Source organism: Schistocerca piceifrons, chromosome 8 (assembly GCF_021461385.2).
Source record: "Schistocerca piceifrons isolate TAMUIC-IGC-003096 chromosome 8, iqSchPice1.1, whole genome shotgun sequence".
Taxonomy (NCBI): domain Eukaryota; kingdom Metazoa; phylum Arthropoda; class Insecta; order Orthoptera; family Acrididae; genus Schistocerca; species Schistocerca piceifrons.
Genome location: NC_060145.1, coordinates 127,748,523 through 127,769,488, shown reverse-complemented (window position 1 = coordinate 127,769,488; position 20,966 = coordinate 127,748,523). Strand labels below are relative to the sequence as shown.

Genomic DNA, 20,966 nt, shown 5'->3' with positions numbered 1-20,966 from the left:
AGAAGAGGAGATTGTGGCACAACTTGACAAGAAAAAGGGACCGGTTGGTAGGACATGTTCTGATGCATCAAGGGATCACCAATTTAGCATTGGAGGGCAGCATGGAAGGTAAAAATCATAGAGGGAGACCAAGAGATGAATACACTAAGCAGATTCAGAAGGATCTAGGTTGCAGTAAGTACTGGGAGATGAAGAAGCTTGCACAGGATAAGGTAGCATGGAGAGCTGCATCAAACCAGTCTCAGGACTGAAGACAACAACAACAACAACAACAACAACGCTTTCACATCTTCTGTCAGAATGGAACAACATATTTTCCCTGTCACATGGGGGATGTTTATCATGGAATTGATGGCCATCTGTCAGGCCCTGTGCTTTATTAAACTGTCCTGTCTCACCCAAGTTTTGTTATGTACAGAGTCAATGAGTGGCCTTCCAGCTATTACTCAGTGTTTTCCCACCATCCCTTGGTCTCTGCCATTCAAGACCTTCTCTCCAATCTTGGCACTGCTGCTTGCTCAGTTGATCTCCTTTGGGTTTCCAGCCATGTGGGTATACCAAGTAATGAACTTGCTGATTGTCTGTACTCATAACAATGTGCCAGTTCCTACACTTTTAAAACCTGTATAATACTGACTTCTAAACCATGTTCTGTAGAAAAACATCTGACTACAGTATATTTTTCCTTTGCCTGCGAGCTATGGTGATGGGAGGGAGGGGGGGAGGGGGGGGGGGGGGAGGGAGGACAGTTGCAGCCCACCGCCTTTGCACCTGGGTATGGATCTGACCTGTCCTCATGCTGTCATGATTATTTCTCTCACCTTATTTCGTTACTGTCGTTTCAACTATGTCCACTATGTGTTTACCTTTCTCATTTTTGCTGTTGTGAATTTCCAGGCTGTGTAGCATTCTTTACCCTGTAGCTGACTTTACACTTAATGGGGTTGATAAGGGTGGGTTTTCTCTCACCACAGATGTTCCATGGGATATCCCCATCTGCTTTGATCCACTTACTGGTCTGACCCTTTTACTTCTTAAATTACACTGCCCAACAAAATAAGTTTTTTGAATGTCACCTTCATTTCATGAGTCAAATCCTGCTGATTTTGGGTTGAGAAAAATGAATATGACAAAGAATTTGTTTTATTAGCACTGGTTTCTCTGATGTACAATAGGTGGAAATATTTTATTTTAATGGGTTGAGAGAAAAGATACATTTTAATTACATATGCAAACAACACTGAAGGTCCGTTTGGCATTTTTAATGAGAGTTACATTTTAATAGTTATAAATTGATGGAGGAATACCTGGCAACTAGTTGGGTTTGAAGAGACTTGTGTGATGGCTTTGAGATCATTGTATTTTGGATTGCCTCTTGAGTGTCCCAGAGCAACCCCTATGCATAGGTGAGCAGTGATCTGTGAACAATGTTTCAATCCAATGACCCTGATGTCATTGTTCCATTACAGAAATATTGCAGTGAAATCTTTCTCCCCATAAATTACTGAAAACTCCACAACTAAGAGGAAAAAAGTCTACATGAGTGGAAAAACTGCATTCTACAGGACAAATTTCAACAGAGTTGATGGTGTTTTTGCATAGGTACTGTCACCAACTGAATGGGGTTGTCATCTCTTTTGTTGCCTAAACTCTGTGAATCACTCACTTTAAGGCTTGCCAAGCTTATTTTTCTTTCCCCTCCAAAATCTGATCAAATGCAGGATCATTTACAAGTTGTTTGATTTGTGGCCCACTAAAAATACCTTTCTTAACTTTTTATGCAAAGTATAGTAGCTGTCTAACATGTAACGAAGATGCTGAGCCGCGGACAGGCACAATGAAAAGACTGTCAGAAAGTGAGCCTTTGGCCAATAAGGCCTTTGTTGAAAATAGACAAAACAAACACACACAACACACACACACACACACACACACACACACACGCACACGCACACGCACACGCACACAGTCCCTGGCAGCTTAAGCCAGTCTGGCTTCAGCTGGCAGAGACTGTCTTCGTGTGTGTGTGTGTGTGTGTGTGTGTGTGTGTGTGTGTGTGTGTGTGTGTGTGTGTGTGTGTTCAGCATATTTGATTGAGTTGAGGAGGACTGCCCTGTTGGCATAAGTCTCCTTCATGGCCAAGAGTAATAGAAGGAAGATGGCTGTTCAAACTAAGCTTGGAGGAAGCTATGAATAGCCTCCAGTCAATTGAATCATTATTCATATTCGAATATTTCATCAAAGCAAACAACAAGACTGTTCAAACAGTTACAGTTTTTCTTGACACTGGGATTAGTAGAACTGAGAAGGACCCTACTGCAAAATTTCAAAACAAAAAAATTAGGATATTTATTAAAAATAGTAATTTCTTACTAGCAAGCTGGGAAAAATAGTTATGATCCCTGCTGCCCCTAAATTAGGGGCAAGACCTAAGATACACAAGGAAAACATTCCTATATGCCCAGTTATAAACTACATTGATAGCCCAGGGTACCTTTTGAGCCAAAAATTAAATTCAGTTGTAATGAATAAATATTGTTGCAGTAGAAGTTGAGTAGCACTGTGGTGTGGTGGTTATGATACTAAACTGTTGCATGGAGAGTCATGAATTCAAAACGCACCTGGACTGTCATTTCTATATTCAGTTTGACTAAATTCTAGAAGTATCCACAAATGTCAAGAATCGTTGTACTGGAATGTTCTGTAGTGGTATATATACCGGATGTGTTCTGGCCGGAGGTAGTTCGCTCCACGTTCTTGTGTGTGCAAGTGCTGAATAAACCTTCGTTAAGCGAAGTTAGTGTTTGTCATTCATCTAATTACACCTTCTTCTATGTGATATTATTCTGGTGGAGACACTGGGTATTGAAACTTGTGATACCACACATTATTGACAACACAGTGGCTCCCATTAGGCCACGACAGAGCCGCCATTTACGTGGTGAGAAACCCAAGTTCTAGCCATATTCAACAGATCGAAATCTATCAGAGACAGAAGAAGATGAGGACATTACGATGACAGCAATGGTGTGCCACCACATGAGACATCCTTGCAGATTCTCTGGTGACGATGGTCAAGATCCGAACAAGTGGCTGAAGGTATAAGAGTGTATAGCCAAATTTAACAAATGGGATGACACCGTGTGTTTGGCTAATGTATTTTGCTACTTGGAGGGCATTGCCAAGCAATGGTATGAGAACAATGAGGAGAAGTTCACAAGCTGGGAAGTATTCCAGGTGGAACTGCACAAGTCTTTTGGCGACACACGACGACAGAAGTGCAAGGCTGAAGATAAATTAAAGTGCAGGGCACAACATCCAGGATAAACTACAGCATCCTACATTCAAACATTTTGGAGCTGTGTAAAATAGTGGATAGAATGAAGGAGGAAGATAAGGTTGCACATCTCATGAAGGGTGCTGCTGAAGACATGTATCAAGCCCTACCCCTGAAGGAGGTTTCAACAGCAGACAACTTCATAAAATGGTGCCAGTATTCGAGACAATGCATCAAAAAAGAATTACACGCAAGAAGTTTGAATGGCTTCCAAATGTTGTATCTATGCCTGTGATGGAGTAAGCAACTGATTTCATAAGTGTTCTTTGTCTGATTGTGAGAGAGGAAGTTCAGAAGACACTTGGATTGCAAGGGGAGCAAAAAACTGAGACACTTCAAGAGTTCGTATGGGAGGAAGTGGAACAGACATTGAACCCAATCTCTCGTCCTTCATTTCCCTTTAAAATGGTGAAAAAGTCAAGACCCAGCCGGCGTTACGTTCCTACAATGCCGCATGAGGAAGCTGTTTGGGCACCAAGGAAGACTGACGTCTGAAGGACCCAGGATAACCAACCAGTATGTTTCCACTGTGGGTGACCAGGACATGTGGTGTGCTATTGTCGAGAAAGGTGGTGGATATTTGACGACGCCTGTGCCAGAAGGCAGCAGACCGATCTTAGCCGACACCAACTCCAGGAGGATGAAGATGAACAAGATGTGGGTGCAGGACAATGTAGGTCACCATTGCTGCTAGCTAGCCACTGGAGAGGACGCTCCCCAACACGCCGATCAAGGTCTCCATCACCGTTTAGAAGCTCCAGCTGATCACCTAGCCACCGCAACCTGGAAAACTAAAGGGTTCGACCTTCCTTGGAGGTGAGGCTGCCGAAGAGAAAAATCCTTTGCTCTGACCAGTCCAAGCTCTTGTGGACTCCAGAGCATCATATTCAGTTTTTTTGGAGAAGTATCATCACCAGTTGCAGAAAACCGTATTCATCGACAACAAAACATCTCTGCTGAAGGTGGCTAATGGGAAATATGTTATACCTACAGGAAGATCTACCATTCGTGTGGGTATAGATTGCCATATACAGCCCTTAGAATTCATCATCTTACAAGAGCGTGGTCATGACATCATTCTCGGATGGGACTTTTTGGAAGTTTCTCAGGCAATTACAGATTGTGGTCACTCGAAAATTATACTAGACAAGATGAGATACTGTGGACAGGAAGATGCCCATCAGAGTGTGTGGAGACTATGTGTGCTGGATGAAGTGATCACTCTTGCAGTCAGCATTAGAAAGGTAACTGTCATGTGTCATGCCATGCATCAACCCATGGATCTTGTAGTGGAATGTAAGAGAAGCATACCACTGAAGAATAACTTGGTCATCCCAATCTCTGCCGTCTCATTTAAGAATGGATTCAGTGAATTGTGGATAGTTAACTGTCGCTGAGAACCACAGATTCTTCCAAGACACTTTTGTGTAGTAAACACTGAGCTGTTAGTTGAAGAACAGCTGAGTACCATAGAAACCTCCCATGCTGAGTCTGTGGGTGAAATTAGCACTACCACTAAGAGACAAGATCTTCTAGCTTGACTATCACCAGACCTCACTAAGGAACAACTGCTACTTGCCATAATGATGAAGAATGACATCATTCAGCTTTCGCAGAGCCCGTGGTCATCACCAGTGGTCCTTGTCAGGAAGAAGGATGGCAGTTGGCACTTTTGTGTTGATTAAAGGAAGCTTAATAAGATAACTAAAAGGGACATTTACCTTCTTCCATGAATTTACGATGCACTAGATTGTCTGAAGGGGGCTAAGTTTTTCTCCATCACGGGCATGTACTTGGGATACTGGCAAATCGAAGTAGATGAGGATGATTGTGAGAAAACTGCATTCATCAGCCCTGAGGGCCTGTATGAGTTTAAGGTAATGCTGTTTGGTTTGTGTAATGCACCAGCAACTTTTGAACAGATGATGGATAATCTTCTAAGGCACCTAAAATGGATGATGTGTCTTTGTTATTTAGATGACATTATAGTGTTCTCAGAGACATTTGATGAACATATAAAAAGACTGAGGGCCGTTCTTAAGTGTCTCAAACAAGGCGGACTGAAACTTAGTCCAAGAAAGTGTCTCTTTGGAGCAAAAGAAACCAAAATACTTGGACACCTTGTGTCAAATGAAAGTGTGCGGCCAGACCCAGAAATGGTGAGATCTGTAATGGAATTCCCTATTCCTAAAAGTATTAGAGATGTGAGAAGCTTCCTCAGATTATGTTCTTATTATTGTCGTTTTATCAAAGACTTTTGTATCAAAGCCAGCCACTCCAAGAGTTGTTGAAAACTGATGCTAAATTTATCTGGGGTGGTGCTCAACAAGATTCTTTCAATGTGCTGCAAAAAGCTCTGTCAACTGACCCTGTACTTGGTCTGTATGATGAGAGAGCACCTACAGAACTACACACAAATGCCAGTGGGTATGGGATCGGTGCTGTTCTGGAGCAAATTTCATGTGGAAAAGAGAAGGTTATATCCTATGTTTCTAAGACACTTACAAAATCCGAGAGAAACTACTCAACTACAGAAAGAGAATGTCTTGCTGTGGTCTGGGCCATGTACAAATTTCGACAGTATCTCTATGGAAAGCCTTTCACAGTTGTTACAGACCATCAGTCACTTTGTTGGTTGACAGGTCTTAAGGATCCAACAGGATGACTCACCAAGTGGGCACTACATCTTCAAGAGTATGACATTACCAAAGTGTACAAAAGTGGAAGAAAACACCAAGATGCTGACTGTCTCTCAAGAAACCCTGTGCAAGACCATCAAGACTTTGATGGAGATAGCGAATGTCTCGCTGCACTCCAGAATCTCTCTGTTGAGCAGAAGAAAGACGCCAAGATATCACAAATTATGCTTGCCTTAAATCGGTCAGATGATGTGAAAGGACAATTTAAGGTAGTTAATGGATTACTTTGCAAGAAAAACTTTGATCCGTTTGGAAAGAGGTGGCTACCAGTGATTCCTAACGCATGCACTTAAATGTTCTACAGAAATTCCATGACACACCTGAGGCCAGACATTTAGGATTTCTTAAGACATACAATAGAATCTGCAAGAGATTTTTCTGGCCAGGTTTATTTAGGAGTGTCCGTCACTACGTGTCGCACTGTTGAGAGTGCCAGAGGAGAAAGGCAGTTCCTCAGAAATCACCTGGCCAACTCATACAAATTCCACCAGCCGAAACGCCTTTCCACCATGTTGGGATTGACGTCCTTGGATGATTTACATATGCTAGTGGCAATAGATGGGTTATTGTTTGCACTGATTATCTGACACGCTATGCCATTACAAAAGCTGTGAAAACAGCCGAAGCATCCGAGGTAGCGAAATTCATCGTGGAAGACATTGTGTTAAGACACGGTGCCCCAGGGTCGTTAGTTATGGATTGAGGGAAAGTTTTTCAATCGAATCTTGTGACAGAGATAAACCATCGGTGCAACATTACTCATCTCATGACGACTGCCTACCATCCGCAAACTAACAGGCTCACTGAACACCTTAATAAGACCTTGGCCGACATGCTATCAATGTTCATCAGTGTTGAGCAGAGCAACTGGGATGAGGTGCTACCTTTTATGACGTTTGCCTACAACACCGCCAAACAAGACTCCACAGGATTTATGCCATTTTTCTTGGTGTATGGGCATGAGGCGACTACGACGATTGACACTGTATTTCCGTTACATCCTGATGACGTGTACGACAACTACATTGGCCAGGTGTTAACCAGAGCTGAGGAAGCTTGGCAGTTAGCTCGACTCTGCACACTGCAGGCTCAAGAAAACAACTGCCGAAGGTATGACACAAGCCACCGCCCTGTTGTCTCATCTGGATCTTCACTCCTGTTCGGAAGGTTGGGCTCTTTGAGAAGCTTCCCAGGCGCTACTTTGGACCTTATAAAGTTGTAAGCCAGTTGTCTGATGTTACTTATGAATTTGAAGATTTCAACCCCAACACTAGACGACAAAAGAACAGAGATACGATCCACATCCTTTGAATGAAGCTATATAAGGATCCTGCAACCCATGGTAAATTTGAAGCTCCAGTGACAGGCAACAAGCAGAAAGGTGATGAAGAGCATAGCAGCAAAATAAGTTCTAAGAAGATCACCGCCAGAGTGTGAATCAGTCATCAGGAGTCAGAGCACGCAGGACCGAAGACTCGTTCCCGGACAAGGAGGACGTAACACTGAGACACTGTTCTCTTAAGGAGGGAGCAATGTTGCAGAAGAAGCTGAGTAGCACTGTGGTGTAGTGGTTATGATACTAAACCGTTTCATGGAGTCGTGAGTTCAAAACTCACCTCGACTGTACAATTTTAATTTCTGTATTCAGTTTGAGTACATTCTAGAAGTATCCCAAATGTCAAGAATCATTGTACTGGAATGTTCTGTAGGTGTGTTTATACTGTATGTGTTCTGGCCAGAGGCAGTTCACTCCATGCTCTTGTATGTGCAAGTGCTGAATAAATCTTTGTTAAGTGAAGCTAGTGTTCATCATTCATCTAATTACACCTTCTTCTATGTGACAATATGTCTTCTCCAAAAAATACATCCTAAAAAATACTGCAGGTCTCCTAGAATCAGTTAAAGAATTACAGATACCTAATGGTACACTCCTTTTTTCAGTAGCTGTTAATAACTTACACACCACCGTCCCAGTAGATGAAACCATTGAACTGGTCAGAAAGAATTTAATTACACTCTGTACTCTACCTATTCCAGTAATTGTAGAGGTAATATATGGACTAAAACTTGTCTTGTAATACAATTACTAAACTTTTGATGATGGTTTCTATAAACAACCCCAAGGAGTAGCAATGGGGTGTTGTGTGGTTGGAACTCTAGCCAATATATTCATGGATGACGTTGAGAACAAGATCCTAAACAATGAATCAGATCCAACAGACAGGATTATTATCTATAAAAGATATGTAGATGACACCATTATACTAGTCAATGGTGATGACAAAGTAGCCAACAAAATCTGCAATCTGTTTAATAATACCCATCCAAATTTGAAATTCACTATAGAAAAAGATAATAAAATTAACTTCCTGGGCCAAGAGATTTCGAAAACAGATAAGACTAGCCTTTAACATATACAGGAAGGAAACAACCACAGATGTTATTATTCATGAAGCATTCTGCCACCCCATAAGATATAAGCATGCATACTTCCATAGTATGATTGACAGGTTGCTAAGAATCCTCACATCTACTGTAAACTTTAACAGTGGAAATGGAAATGAGCGTTTGGCCCCTTATGGGGCAGGTCCAGCCACCTTGGTGCAGGTTGTATTACATTCAACGCCACATTGGGCGACCTGCATGCCAGATGGGGATGAAATAGTGATGAAGACAACCCAACACCCAGTCCCTGAGTGGAGAAAATCTCCAACCCAGCCGAGAATTGAACCCAGGCCCCTTAGGACGGCAGTCTGTCGTGCTGACCATTCAGCTATCAGGGTGGACAATTTTAACAATGAAATAAATACACTGAAATTAGTAGGTGTAAGTACTGGATGCTAAGAACTGCTAGTTGATAATACTTACAGAAAAAGAAAAAGCTAAAACATATAAAGTGAACCAAAAAAAGTACACTACCTAAAGACAAAAGTATTTAAAAAATCAGATACATAAGTTTACCATCAAAATAAACAATGTCTTTATGAAAAGTAATGTAATGTTGGCTTTTCAAACTGATAATAGTACTTCAACAATACTACAAAAGAACTTAGGTGCAAAGCTTGTAACCACACAATAGGCACCATTGATGATAATATGAAAATGCTATACCAAGCAAAAAGAGGCACTAAGTATGAACCTCCTGGAGGAAATTGAAATCTTTTGTAACTTTAAAAAACATCCAAATGATGTTCTCAATGAACAAAAAGATTTAAAAAAATAAGGCTTTCTTTAAGAATTTCAGTGTGGTCTTTCGCTTACTTGAGTCTAATTCATAACCAGTCTTTTTGAATTATACCATTACTCCTCCCTCTTACCCGCCATCTCCTCAGGCTTGTCATCATCATAAACTTTATAGCTTAGTTTAATAATATGAAGAGACTGCCTGACATACATGTGATAAGTTTTATCTATCATTTCAATGTTAGCACCTGACAGTAATGACACTTTTATTGCACACAGTTTTCTTATTACCCCTCTTAGGCTTCTTCATTATGTGGCTGCAGTACAGATAAATTATATTATGCTTTGTTATCGACATCCTGTGTATTTCCATTCTTCTTTATAAACATTTATAAAATTTTTGTAATTTATCTCCAGATGTTTTACACTGAGTATGCTAAACACTCGGTAATTCTATTTTTAACTTTTATTATATTTGACATGGACTTTTGGTCAATAAGTTGCCTTCACCTATAGTACGTTTCTAGTCCCAAGATGTAGTTCTCGTTTTAATGAATGACAGGTCATATATTTATGTTTTTATTTAAAACTGTTTATAGTCAAATGCTATTCTGTACATAACCATCATGTATTGATATATTAGATAAGTCATCTGTAGCCTGATGTCTACATTCCATCTAATGTGTTTAAGTCTGTTTATATGCAACTACATATTTTGTTTCACAATCACTTGATTTGATTATATAAAGAATTTTTTCTATATGCCTCTGAAAATGCATACTCAATGGCTGAGCCTCTAATGCCTTTAGCTAAAGTTTTACACTGTTTAAGGAATGCTACTCATCACTACCCCTACTAATATACGTGTGTTGTCAATATTCCTTAAAGTCAAATTTGAGTACATGGTTGGCTATGCTGTTGTTGTTTATTCCCCTCCCCTTCTTTATGATACTAGCGTTATTGACATACTAAGCTTCCAATTAAGCACTATAATGAGACTTTATTTACATATGAAGGCTTCCTTTAAATACAGTCAATATGTGACAGTAATTGTTTCACTACTATAACTATTTCCATTACGTCTATGATGTAAATGGTGTTTGTTTATACAGGGTGGTCCATTGATCGTGACCGGGCCAAATAACTCACGAAATAAGAGTCAAACGAAAAAACTAATGAAACTTGTCTAGCTTGAAGGGGGAAACCAGATGGCGCTATGGCTGGCTGGCTAGATAGTACTGCCATAGGTCAAACGGATATCAACTGCATTTTTAAAAAAATAGGAACCCCCATTTTTTATTACATATTCATGTAGTACATAAAGAAATATGAATGTTTTAGTTGGACCACTTTTTTCACTTCGTGATATATGGCACTGTAATAGTCACAAACATATGGCTCACAATTTTAAATGAACAGTTGGTAACAGGTAGGTTTTTTAAATTAAAATACAGAACATAGGTACGTTTGAACATTTTATTTCGGTTGTTCCAATGTGATACATGTACCTTTCTGAACTTGTCATTTCTGAGAATGCTTGCTGTTACAGCATGATTACCTGTAAATACCACATTAATGCAATAAATGCTCGAAATGATGTCCGTCAACCTCAATGCATTTGGCAATACGTGTAACGACATTCCTCTCAACAGCGAGTAGTTTGCCTTCCGTAATGTTCACACATGCATTGACAATGCGCTGATGCATGTTGTCAGGCATTGTTGGTGGATCACGACAGCAAATATACTTCAACTTTCCCCACAAAAAGAAACCTGTGGACGTCAGATCTGGTGAACATGCAGGTCATGGTATGGTACTTAGACGACCAATCCACCTGTCCTGAAATTGCTATTTAATACCGCTTCAACCACATGCGAGCTATGTGCTAGACATCCATCATGTTGGAAGTACATTGCCATTCTGTCATGCAGTGAAAAATCTTCTAGTAACATTGGTAGAACATAACGTAGGAAATCAGCACACATTGCACCATTTAGATTGCCATCGATAAAATGGGGGGCCAATGCCACTTGTCACAGCCATTGTGGATTTTCCATTGCCCAATAGTGCATATTATGCCGGTTTACGTTACCACAGTTGGTGAATGACGCTTCATCGCTAAATAGAACACATGCAAAAAATTTGTCATCGGCCCGTAATTTCTCTTGTGCCCAGTGGCAGAACTGTACACGATATTCAAAGTTGTCGCCATGCAATTCCTGGTGCCTAGAAATATGGTATGGCTGCAATCGATGTTGATGTAGCATTCTCAACACCGACATTTTTGAGATTCCCGATTCTCACGCAGTTTGTCTGCTACTGATGTGCGGATTAGCAGCGACAGCAGCTAAAACACCTACTTGGGCATCATCATTTGTTGCAGATCATGGTTGACATTTCACATGTGACTGAACACTTCCTGTTTCCTTAAATAATGTAACTATCCAGCGAACGGTGCGGACACTTGGATGATGTCATCCAGGATACCGAGCAGCATACATAGCACATGCCTGTTGGGCATTTTGATCACAGTAGCCATACATCCACATGATATCGACCTTTTCTGCAATTGGTAAACGGTCCATTTTAACATGGGTAATGAATCACGAAGCAAATGCCGTCCGCACTGGCGGAAGGTTACGTGATACCACATACTTATGTTTGTGGCTATTACAGTGCCATCTGTCACAAAGCAAAAAAAGTAGTCCAACTAAAACATTCATATTTCTTTACGTACTACATGAATATGTAATAAAGAAATGGGGGTTCCTATTTAAAAAAACACAGTTGATATCCATTTGACCTATGACAGTGCCATCTAGCGGGCCAACGATAGCGACATTGATTTCTCCCTTCAAGCTAGACGAGTTTTGTTCTTTGTAGTTTTTTCATTTGGTGCTTATTTCATGAGGTATTTGGCCCAGTCACTATCAATGGACCACCCTGTATACATGTCATCAGGCATATGCAATGAGTATGATACTGTGTGACATTAGGGTTTTATAATGTTTTCTAGCTTGTATTGTAACACCTGTGTTTTCTTATGCTTAGAGATAGCAACTTCATTTTCTGTTTACATATGAAACCATAGCAAAGATGTTAACAAAATATAGTGTAGTCCTCTACATTGCCAAGTAAATAATCATAGAGATATTTTTGTAGCATATGACAAAAATATTCTTTTAAAGATCTTTGACCAACTTCTCAATATGTCTAATACTTACAGTCTTTATCCTCTCTTCAGTACTGCTGTGTACATATTTAGTATTTATATGTTTGCTTCTAAAGTCCTGTGTCATATATTTACGTTCATGGCATGCACTACACATTTTAAGTAAACACTAATATAATACGGTGGCTTAAACCATTTTAACCCAGTAAGTATTCATGTTAGTTTGCACTTCTTTGTAAAGATTAAAATTTCCTGTAAGCTACATATAATTATTTTTATCTTTGGATAGTATCCGTGAAGATGATACAAGACTGAAATCAGTAGATATTTGGGTTTAAAATAAAAACAGCTGTTGGTTCAAATATGCATTGTATGCATTTTACACACAATCCATTGGAAATTCAAATCGGCTGCTTCAGCCAATTGTCAACCATGGAAGTCGTTGTCAAGAGAACTGATTTTTGAAACTCTGAAATGGCCTGGAGCATTATCATTTTTAAGTTAATGGGGCTCTTGCCTTCAAAGATCTCTTCAAGGAGGAGGAGCAATACACCTTGTAGAAAGTAAATATCATCTTGCCTGTAATGTATCATGGGAGACTCATTTCACAAGGTTATTACCAATAATCACCACCCATATTTTGAAGTTCTGGTACTGATGGTTCATGACCAATGAGCAACAAAAACTGCACTCTACAGATGGGTAGGTAACACTGTTGCAATGTCTACTGAAAAGTTCTGTACAGCACAATGCATGATATGAAAACAATGACCACTAGCATGAAAACCAAGCTTTCCTCAATTTACATTAATTAGACCTTACTTCTTAATAGCATGCTTTATCCAGCCAGTTCCAGTTTGTACCAATCCAGTTACACATGATATCGGTCAGTGCACAATGGTGCAAGTTATCACCAAGTTCCAAAACGTAAAGTGTGAAAATACAATTTTTCAGGGGATCATATCGTGTGTTTTATTTTTATCACAGAGATAAGGTGTCAAGCATTTATGATAGCCTTTGGCATAGCAAATATCCATATATCTCTTGAAGGAATGGACATACTGTAACTATGTTACAGTGCAGGGTCGAAATTTGAACATTACTCACTTCCTTCAGCCCAGGCAAATTGAGCAAATCAGTTGGATTTTTTGCTTTAGGTGTGGGCTAGGATGGACATTAGGTAGCTTATAAAAGTACAATTTTTTCACGGGTGGTTCCTGAGAAAACAATGAAAAGCCACGATTTTTTGGTCATGAAAAGTACCAATTATGGGAATGGCATTCTGTAATTTCTATGCATGGCAGATTGTTGAAAGTTTCACCTTGTGTTCTTAATATGATATTCTCAGGGATCTTACTAACTTTTTCCAGTATCATTATCCATTACTGAGATCCAAAGGTTCAAAGTTACCATACATACCCACATAATATCCAGTCTGAGGCATAAATGTAGTTCTATCTCGCATAGTGAAAAAAGTGTTCTAGGGTCATCAGAAGGCTTTTGAAGTCACTGAAGTATGTTTATCAGCATTTTTTGTTCACCTGTAAAACGTTGACATGCTGTCTCTGTGTAAAGAGCACTTCATGCTCACACAAATATGAACAAAGTATCATTGCAACAACAAAAATGAACTAAAAGGGTCTCAACATGTTTAAAAATAACTTAAAATTACTGCCAGAAATTATGTAAAACGGAATGGGCTGAAAATTCAGTAATATTTTAATAACTTTTTACTGTTTTAAGATACATATAATAAGCCAGGTATTTTTGCTTGATTGCAATTGATGTGTGAAATATCTAGAAAAAAGTGAAGCAAACAATTTTCTGTTAACCTAATGTTATGCATACTTACATGTTGTTTATAAGTGTCAATGTACATAAATGTGTGAAAGTATATTAAAAAAACTGTCAAAAGTTTATTGAACTATGGAATTCATTTTATAGTGGCAGCACACCCAACAGTAGCAGCAAAAAGGACCCAGAAAAATGCTTTTAAAGAGGAACATATTCATAGAAAAGGTGAATATGTTCATTTTTAAAACATTCTGGCAGAGAAATGGGGAACCAGCTGCCTCAATCAACATTTCACCTTCCTCACCAAAAATTTTTACGTGCGATCATGTTAGCACTTTTTTGGGCTGGTAGAGAATAGCAGAGGGCCAGCGACAGTAGAAGAGAGAAGAGACACTACCAGAGAGAGACAGAGACAGAGAGAGAGAGAGACAGAGAGAGAGAGAGACAGAGAGAGACAGAGAGAGAGAGAGAGAGAGACAGAGAGAGAGAGAGAGAGAGAGAGAGACAGTGTGAGAGACAGTGTGTGTGTGTGTGTGTGTGTGTGTGTGTGTGTGTGAGAGAGAGAGAGAGAGACAGTGAGAGAGAGAGAGACAGAGAGAGAGAGAGAGAGAGAGAGAGAGAGAGAGAGACAGAGAGAGAGAGAGAGACAGACAGACAGACAGACAGAGAGAGAGAGAGAGAGAAAGAGAGAGAGAGAGAGAGAGAGAATGAAAATAAAAAATACAGATGAGTGGAGGCTACATATAGGCTTTGGGGGATCTGGACCCTCTCAGACCAGTGAGCTTTAACGCTTAGTTATAGGGGAGGGTGCATTTTGGACCAAAATTTTAATGACGTGTGTAAAGCGGGGAAAAAAGTTAGACCCCTATAATTCTTGAGCTGCTGAGATATGATGGAGATAGTGGCAGTGCAAAAGAAAGACAAAAGGAGAGAATAGAGAATGTAAGTGAAAGAGGTGACAATGGCTGTGTAAATATACTGTGAATTAATGGGAGAAAAAGGAAACAGTGGGAGAGACCAATGTAGCCAATGGCAGTGAAAGAGGTGCTGTGTATGAAGGATTTACTACAAAGATAGACTGAATGGAAGAATTTAGAATGTTCTGTGTTAAAAGAGCACAAACATGTTAGCAAGGCAAAAGTTGTGGTAAGGAATGAGGTTTGCAGTGGGTTCCCCACTTCCCTGTCAGTCTTTTAATGAGGAATATATTTGCCTTTTCAGTGCTCTGACAGGAGCTTTTCCCACTTGTTAATCTATGCCCAAACCACAGTGCTGTGTGTGTTAGGAGTAAGGAAAGCTGTTGCTGCAGTTATTGACTAATCAGATGTTAACCCTCCTACAGAAGTACCATGGAAGCCTGCTGCTTGACCTGGGAAAGGAAGAGGTGCTGCGCCAGATGCAGATGGGTGTGCTCCGGGAGATTGGCTACACATTGTTATTTCCAGTGCGCAGCCCACTACCAGAGGTTAAACGCATAACTGTCAACGATGTTACTGTCTGTCAGGGACCACCTGGTATGTGTTGCTCTATTGCACTGTAACCTAATTATTGGTAACCAGGCCTACCTTTCTTCTTTCCAAAAAAGCAGGATGTTCATCATAACATAAATGTACTCCTCTTCAAATTTTCTTTCTTTCTTCCTTCCTTCCTTTCTTCCTTTCTTTCATTTCCAAACCATTATAGAACATCACATTAATGTACAACAAGAGAGAGAGATTTTGGAGCTAAAAAGGGCATATGTTCAGGGGTAACATAATAAGGGGGTGAAGCAGCCAACACTGAAACAATTTTAGGTCAGAAATGCATATTTTTGTTTCTGTCCTGTATCTAACATTTACCCAGGGAGGACAGTCCATACCTGTAGCTCAAAGGTCTCTCTCATACTCATCCACAGCTGTCACCACCTACATCTTTTCTTGGTGAAACAGCTGGAAGTATGAGGGGGGAGGGAGGAAAAAGTATTCTCCATTGACCACAACACACATCTTCAAATGATCCTTCCATTGCTCAAAACAGTTTTTAAATTCACTTATCAAGATGACCGTTATTCCTTCCAGCAATTTTTGTTTTACCTCCTCTGCAGTGGCAAAATGCTTTCCTTCCATGCTCCTTTTGAGTCTGGGGAACAAACAGAAATCACAAGGTCTACATCCAGTTATTAGGGGAGTTGACAGTGTCATGCCGCTTTTGGTCAAAAACTGGTTTACGGAGAGGGCGGTGTGGGCCAGCACATTGTCATGGCGAAACAACCAGTCAGCTGTGCACCAAAGGTCTGCCCTTTGCTTCTGGATACTCTCCTTCAATCTTTTCAAAACCTCCAAGTAGAACTCCTGGTTGACAGTTTAACCCAGGGGAACAAGCTCTGTGTGCACAACACCTCTGCAATCGAAGAAACAAATGAGCATTGTCTTGATGTTTGGCTTGACTTGGTGAACTTTTTTGAGACAAGGAGAGCCACTTGTCTTCCACTGGCTTCATTGCTTCTTTGTTTCAGGGTCATATCCATAGCACCACAATTCATCACCAGTAGTCACCTTGGAAAAAATTCAGGGTCCTTTTTGAGCTGATTTTGAAGCTCAAAACATGCCTGAGGTCGATGTTCCCTTTGTTCGTCGGTGAGAAGGTGAGGGACAAATTGGCTGTAACCCTTCTCGTGTGCAAATTTTGGATAAAATCCTCTTAATTGAACTCCATAATATTACAGAATCCAACAGAGGTGATCAATGGTTAAGTGACAGTCTTCACGAATGAGGGCATTGATTTTTGTCAATGTTTTCATCACGTCTTGATGTTGAGGGGCATCCTGAATGGGGTTGGTCTTCAATTGACATTTCTCCATTTTTTAAATGTGAAAACTACTTGTAGACTCTGCCTTTACTTAGGGCAGCATCCCCATAAGCATTCTTAGCATTACAGTAGTTTTCACAGCTGATTTCCCCAACAGGAAATAACATTTTGCAGCTGCATGTTGCTCTCTACAATCTGCCATCACATTTTCACTGAAATGGAAAAAGTTGTATTGCTAAAAAGCTCTCACGGGCGAACCAATGCACTCACAGTGACACAACTTTGCATGCTGACTCAGGAAGCGTGACCTTAATGGACACTTGGTCAAACAATGGGTTTCCCCAATCTCTCTCCCCACCACAGCTGAATTCCTGTAACTTTCGGGTCCCCACTCATACTGAAGAAAAATGTGGTGTATGGAGTTGATGTTCCAATAAGTTGTACGTGAATAACTGGTACAGTTTCACTACCAGCACATTTTCCTGCTCAAGTGCTTTATCTCAATGGAAAGTTTCCTCTCTTTTGCAGTCCAGGACTCTTCTCAAGCAATCTTTTCATCTAACTAGTCTAGAGTATTTGCTAGGGATTGTTTTGCCTTTTCTAAGATATTCAATAAAAATAAAAAAAACTAGCCACAGCATTTGCAACAAAGCATTGAATTTCAATACAGGGCCATTAAGTTGTTTTGATTGTTGCTTGAAATATGGCACAAAGCTCTGGACATGTTAAAAAATAATAAGGCAAAGTGTGAGTGTATTTCTTAGCATTTCAAAATGAATCACTGAACTACTTAGGAACATTCACTAAATTTGGATGACTTAGTGACAGGTTGTTCAAAACAGAATTTCATGACTGCTTTGTATTCTAGTTAAGCCATCTAAATGAAACATTTTCCAAAAAGTCGCAGAGTTTAACTCTTCCACAAATAATGTAGACATTTATCTTAATTTGTTGTGCAATATGTACCAGCATAACAAAAAAAAAAATTCCCCAATATCAATGTCACAAAATTTACCTGTGCAATAATTTGAACGTATACACTGTTTCCATAAGACTACATCAATACTTTTTGTATAAATGTAACAATTCCTAAATTGGTTTATTCACCATCATCCCTTTTGCTTCTTACTAAGCAGTGGTTGACAGACCAAGAATAACAATAATACTTTTTTAAATGGATATGATGCCATTAAACAACACAGTGCCATATTTGGAGTCTCTGCAGGACTCAGACTATCAGAATGATGCACTGTTAGGGATTTGAAAAGTTAAACAATATACAGCACATTGTGTCAAAATGGTAGTTTTGGATAAAACATAATGAAATATGGCATTTTACCTGTTCTTGAGTAAATACACAATGAGTCAGAATGGAATAGAGTAGCCACATTGCTTTTATGCTTTGCTTCATATGATAATTACAGTTTCTTATTTGTCACATTATGTTGAATTTAGTTAATATCTGTTGTCAACATAGAAAAGTTGACCTTCATAGGAAAGATAAAACACAGTCAATTTATGTGTGAGACAAAATTGTTAAAACACTAAGAGAACTTATTAGTTTAGAGTTGTGGCCCAAAAATGAGCTGTTGTAATAAAAAAGAAGCCTCTTTGGTCAATGCTTGTAATCACCTGAAAGCTAGCTTCAATCACCATTCATGAATTGGTGTACAAGTAATCAAGTTCATATCAAACATCATTTTTACAGTGAGATTAGATGTCAGCATAATAAAAATAGAAAAAGTAATATAAACATTATTCATTACAAATCATTTGACATGGACATAAGTGTAGCACACAGTGTACTTTTTTTACTAGTACCTGATAATACAAAAGTAACATTACATTGCTTGCTCAGATCTCATTAGTCACAGCATGTGCTATACCGTGTTGTGGCTATGACATCAGTTGTATGTGGATGTGTTTAGTTCACATTATATTACATGTACTTCAACATTTATCTGCATGTTGAAGCCTGAAAGGTCAAAGGAGATTAGTGTTATGCATGACAGGTGTTGGGTGTAACATTTGTGAGGGAGCAACATCTGTTCACATTGCTTGCTGTATTACAAAAGTAAGAGAATTTTCTTCATTCTTCTTGGATCAGTTTTAATTGTCAGAGAGAGAGAGGGAGAGACAGATGATTACTTCTTTTAGTTAGTTCAGAAGTCGGTACAATGACAAATATAAACTTAATGTCTGAATCAGCTGATGACTGTACTTTTGGCACTTATTAAATTAATTGCTTCACAAAACAGACATTATGTATGTGTGAAATATTTAGAAGGGAAAACCAAAACTTTAGCAGATGTTGGAAAACACTGGTCAGCCATTAACTCTCACTTAGGCATCATCAGTTATTTGAGAAATGAAATGAATATTTAACAGTTATACACAATATGGTAGACATAAATACTGAATAAGTATGTACACTGAGTAACTGAATCAATTGTTGGAAAAAGCACCAGTTGCTACAGAGCTGAGGGAATTGTCTTTACCTAAAGCTTGTACAGGCAGAACAAAGAGGGAAATGGAACTGGCAGCTGGTGAAAGTAATACCTCATGAAGATTCAGATGTGATAGCCAAAACTTAGAATGCAGTCTGGAGCTGGATGCAGGAGAGTAAGTGTGTTGTGATTCAGAAACCATTCTGGTATAATACCTAGGACTGCGTCTAGGTATGTCAGAACAGGGGAACACCAAGGGCTGGTTTCTTGTACTGTATCAATATGAAATTACACCAACAAAATTTATGTTTTGAGCCCTACGAGAGACTAGTGAGAAATCTGAGCTAAGTGAGTGAAATGAATGACATGAGAGTGAATCAAATAAGATTCATACTTTTTATTCCTCAGTCCTGAAGGAGAAACGTAAGCAGGTGACAACACAACTGCTGAATAGGAGATGACACCTTTGTTTCTTTCTACAGGGTTTGCAGACATGAATCATGTTGGTGAAGCTGGGAGACACAAAAAGTAAACTGAGCAACCCTGGAGGTGTATTCATTAAGGGCCCTTGCACCACATCTTTTAAACAGAAATCCAACAGCACATCTCTCTGTGCAACAGTAGTTTTGGTGGGTTGTGGCATGCTCAAGTAGAGCAAGGTTTTTAAAATGATGTCTCCGCTGTTATAATTAATCTCTTAAATGTGTGAAATTAAGATAACTGTACAGAAAAACCAGAACTTGTGCTCCATCTTCTCAGGAGCCTACTGATACTGCTCATTGAATTTTAATCCTTACAATTGCCACAAGATTAGGTGATCAGTTGATATGAATTATTAATTAAACACTTAATCAAAATTATGAAAAAAATGATCTCTTTCACTGTCATTCCTCAATCACTCCTTACAATTGTTAATTTTCATTCATGCATTGTCCTCGAGATTTATCAGAGAAGTGCAGTTTCACACACTTTTGCTGGCTAGAACTGTTAGTGCAACATTACTGTTTCTATATAATTCATTGGTAGTTGTATTCAGAGTGAATTTAGAATCCCTAACTCCCAAAAATTAGTGTTAGGGTACATCATAATAATCTTTTAAGGTATTACTGTAATTTTTAACTTTGGTTCATAGTTAACTGGACATAAACAAGAAGTATATCAACACACAAATATTCTCTCTTGCGATTTAAATGTTGGCACTCACAATCTTAGCCAAGGAATAGGAATATCAATCTACAGCACATTAAATATTGAAGGCCACAATATTTTGATAGTGACATTGTTATTGGTTGCCATATGACAGTTTATTGGTCAAGTGATCCTCCCACAGAAGTTCTCAACCATGTTTCCTTGACTTAAGTTTGCTATTGTTGCTGCTAGGCCACAATTTAATTTTCAGAGAATCTGTGTAAAGGGAGTGTTTGTCCTTGGCATTATTCCTTGTCTGAGAAAGGAATGAAAAGTGGAATTCCAACTCAGTTGGCATTGAGATGATTAGACATAAATGGAATTATTAAGACTGAACAATTGCCAGCTGATCATGTGAA

The 20,966-nt window shown here is 39.3% G+C and overlaps 1 protein-coding gene across 1 annotated transcript in view; it reads left to right on the top strand.

Annotated features, from left to right (window-relative positions):
* The window catches only part of LOC124711973 (serine protease gd-like), a 175,581-nt gene that overhangs the window by 10,055 nt on the left and 144,560 nt on the right, over positions 1 to 20,966 (top strand). The window contains exon 2 of the mRNA XM_047242256.1: positions 15,528 to 15,699. Within this exon, the coding sequence (XP_047098212.1) occupies positions 15,528 to 15,699 (172 nt within the window). The remainder of the gene's footprint in view (positions 1 to 15,527; positions 15,700 to 20,966) is intronic.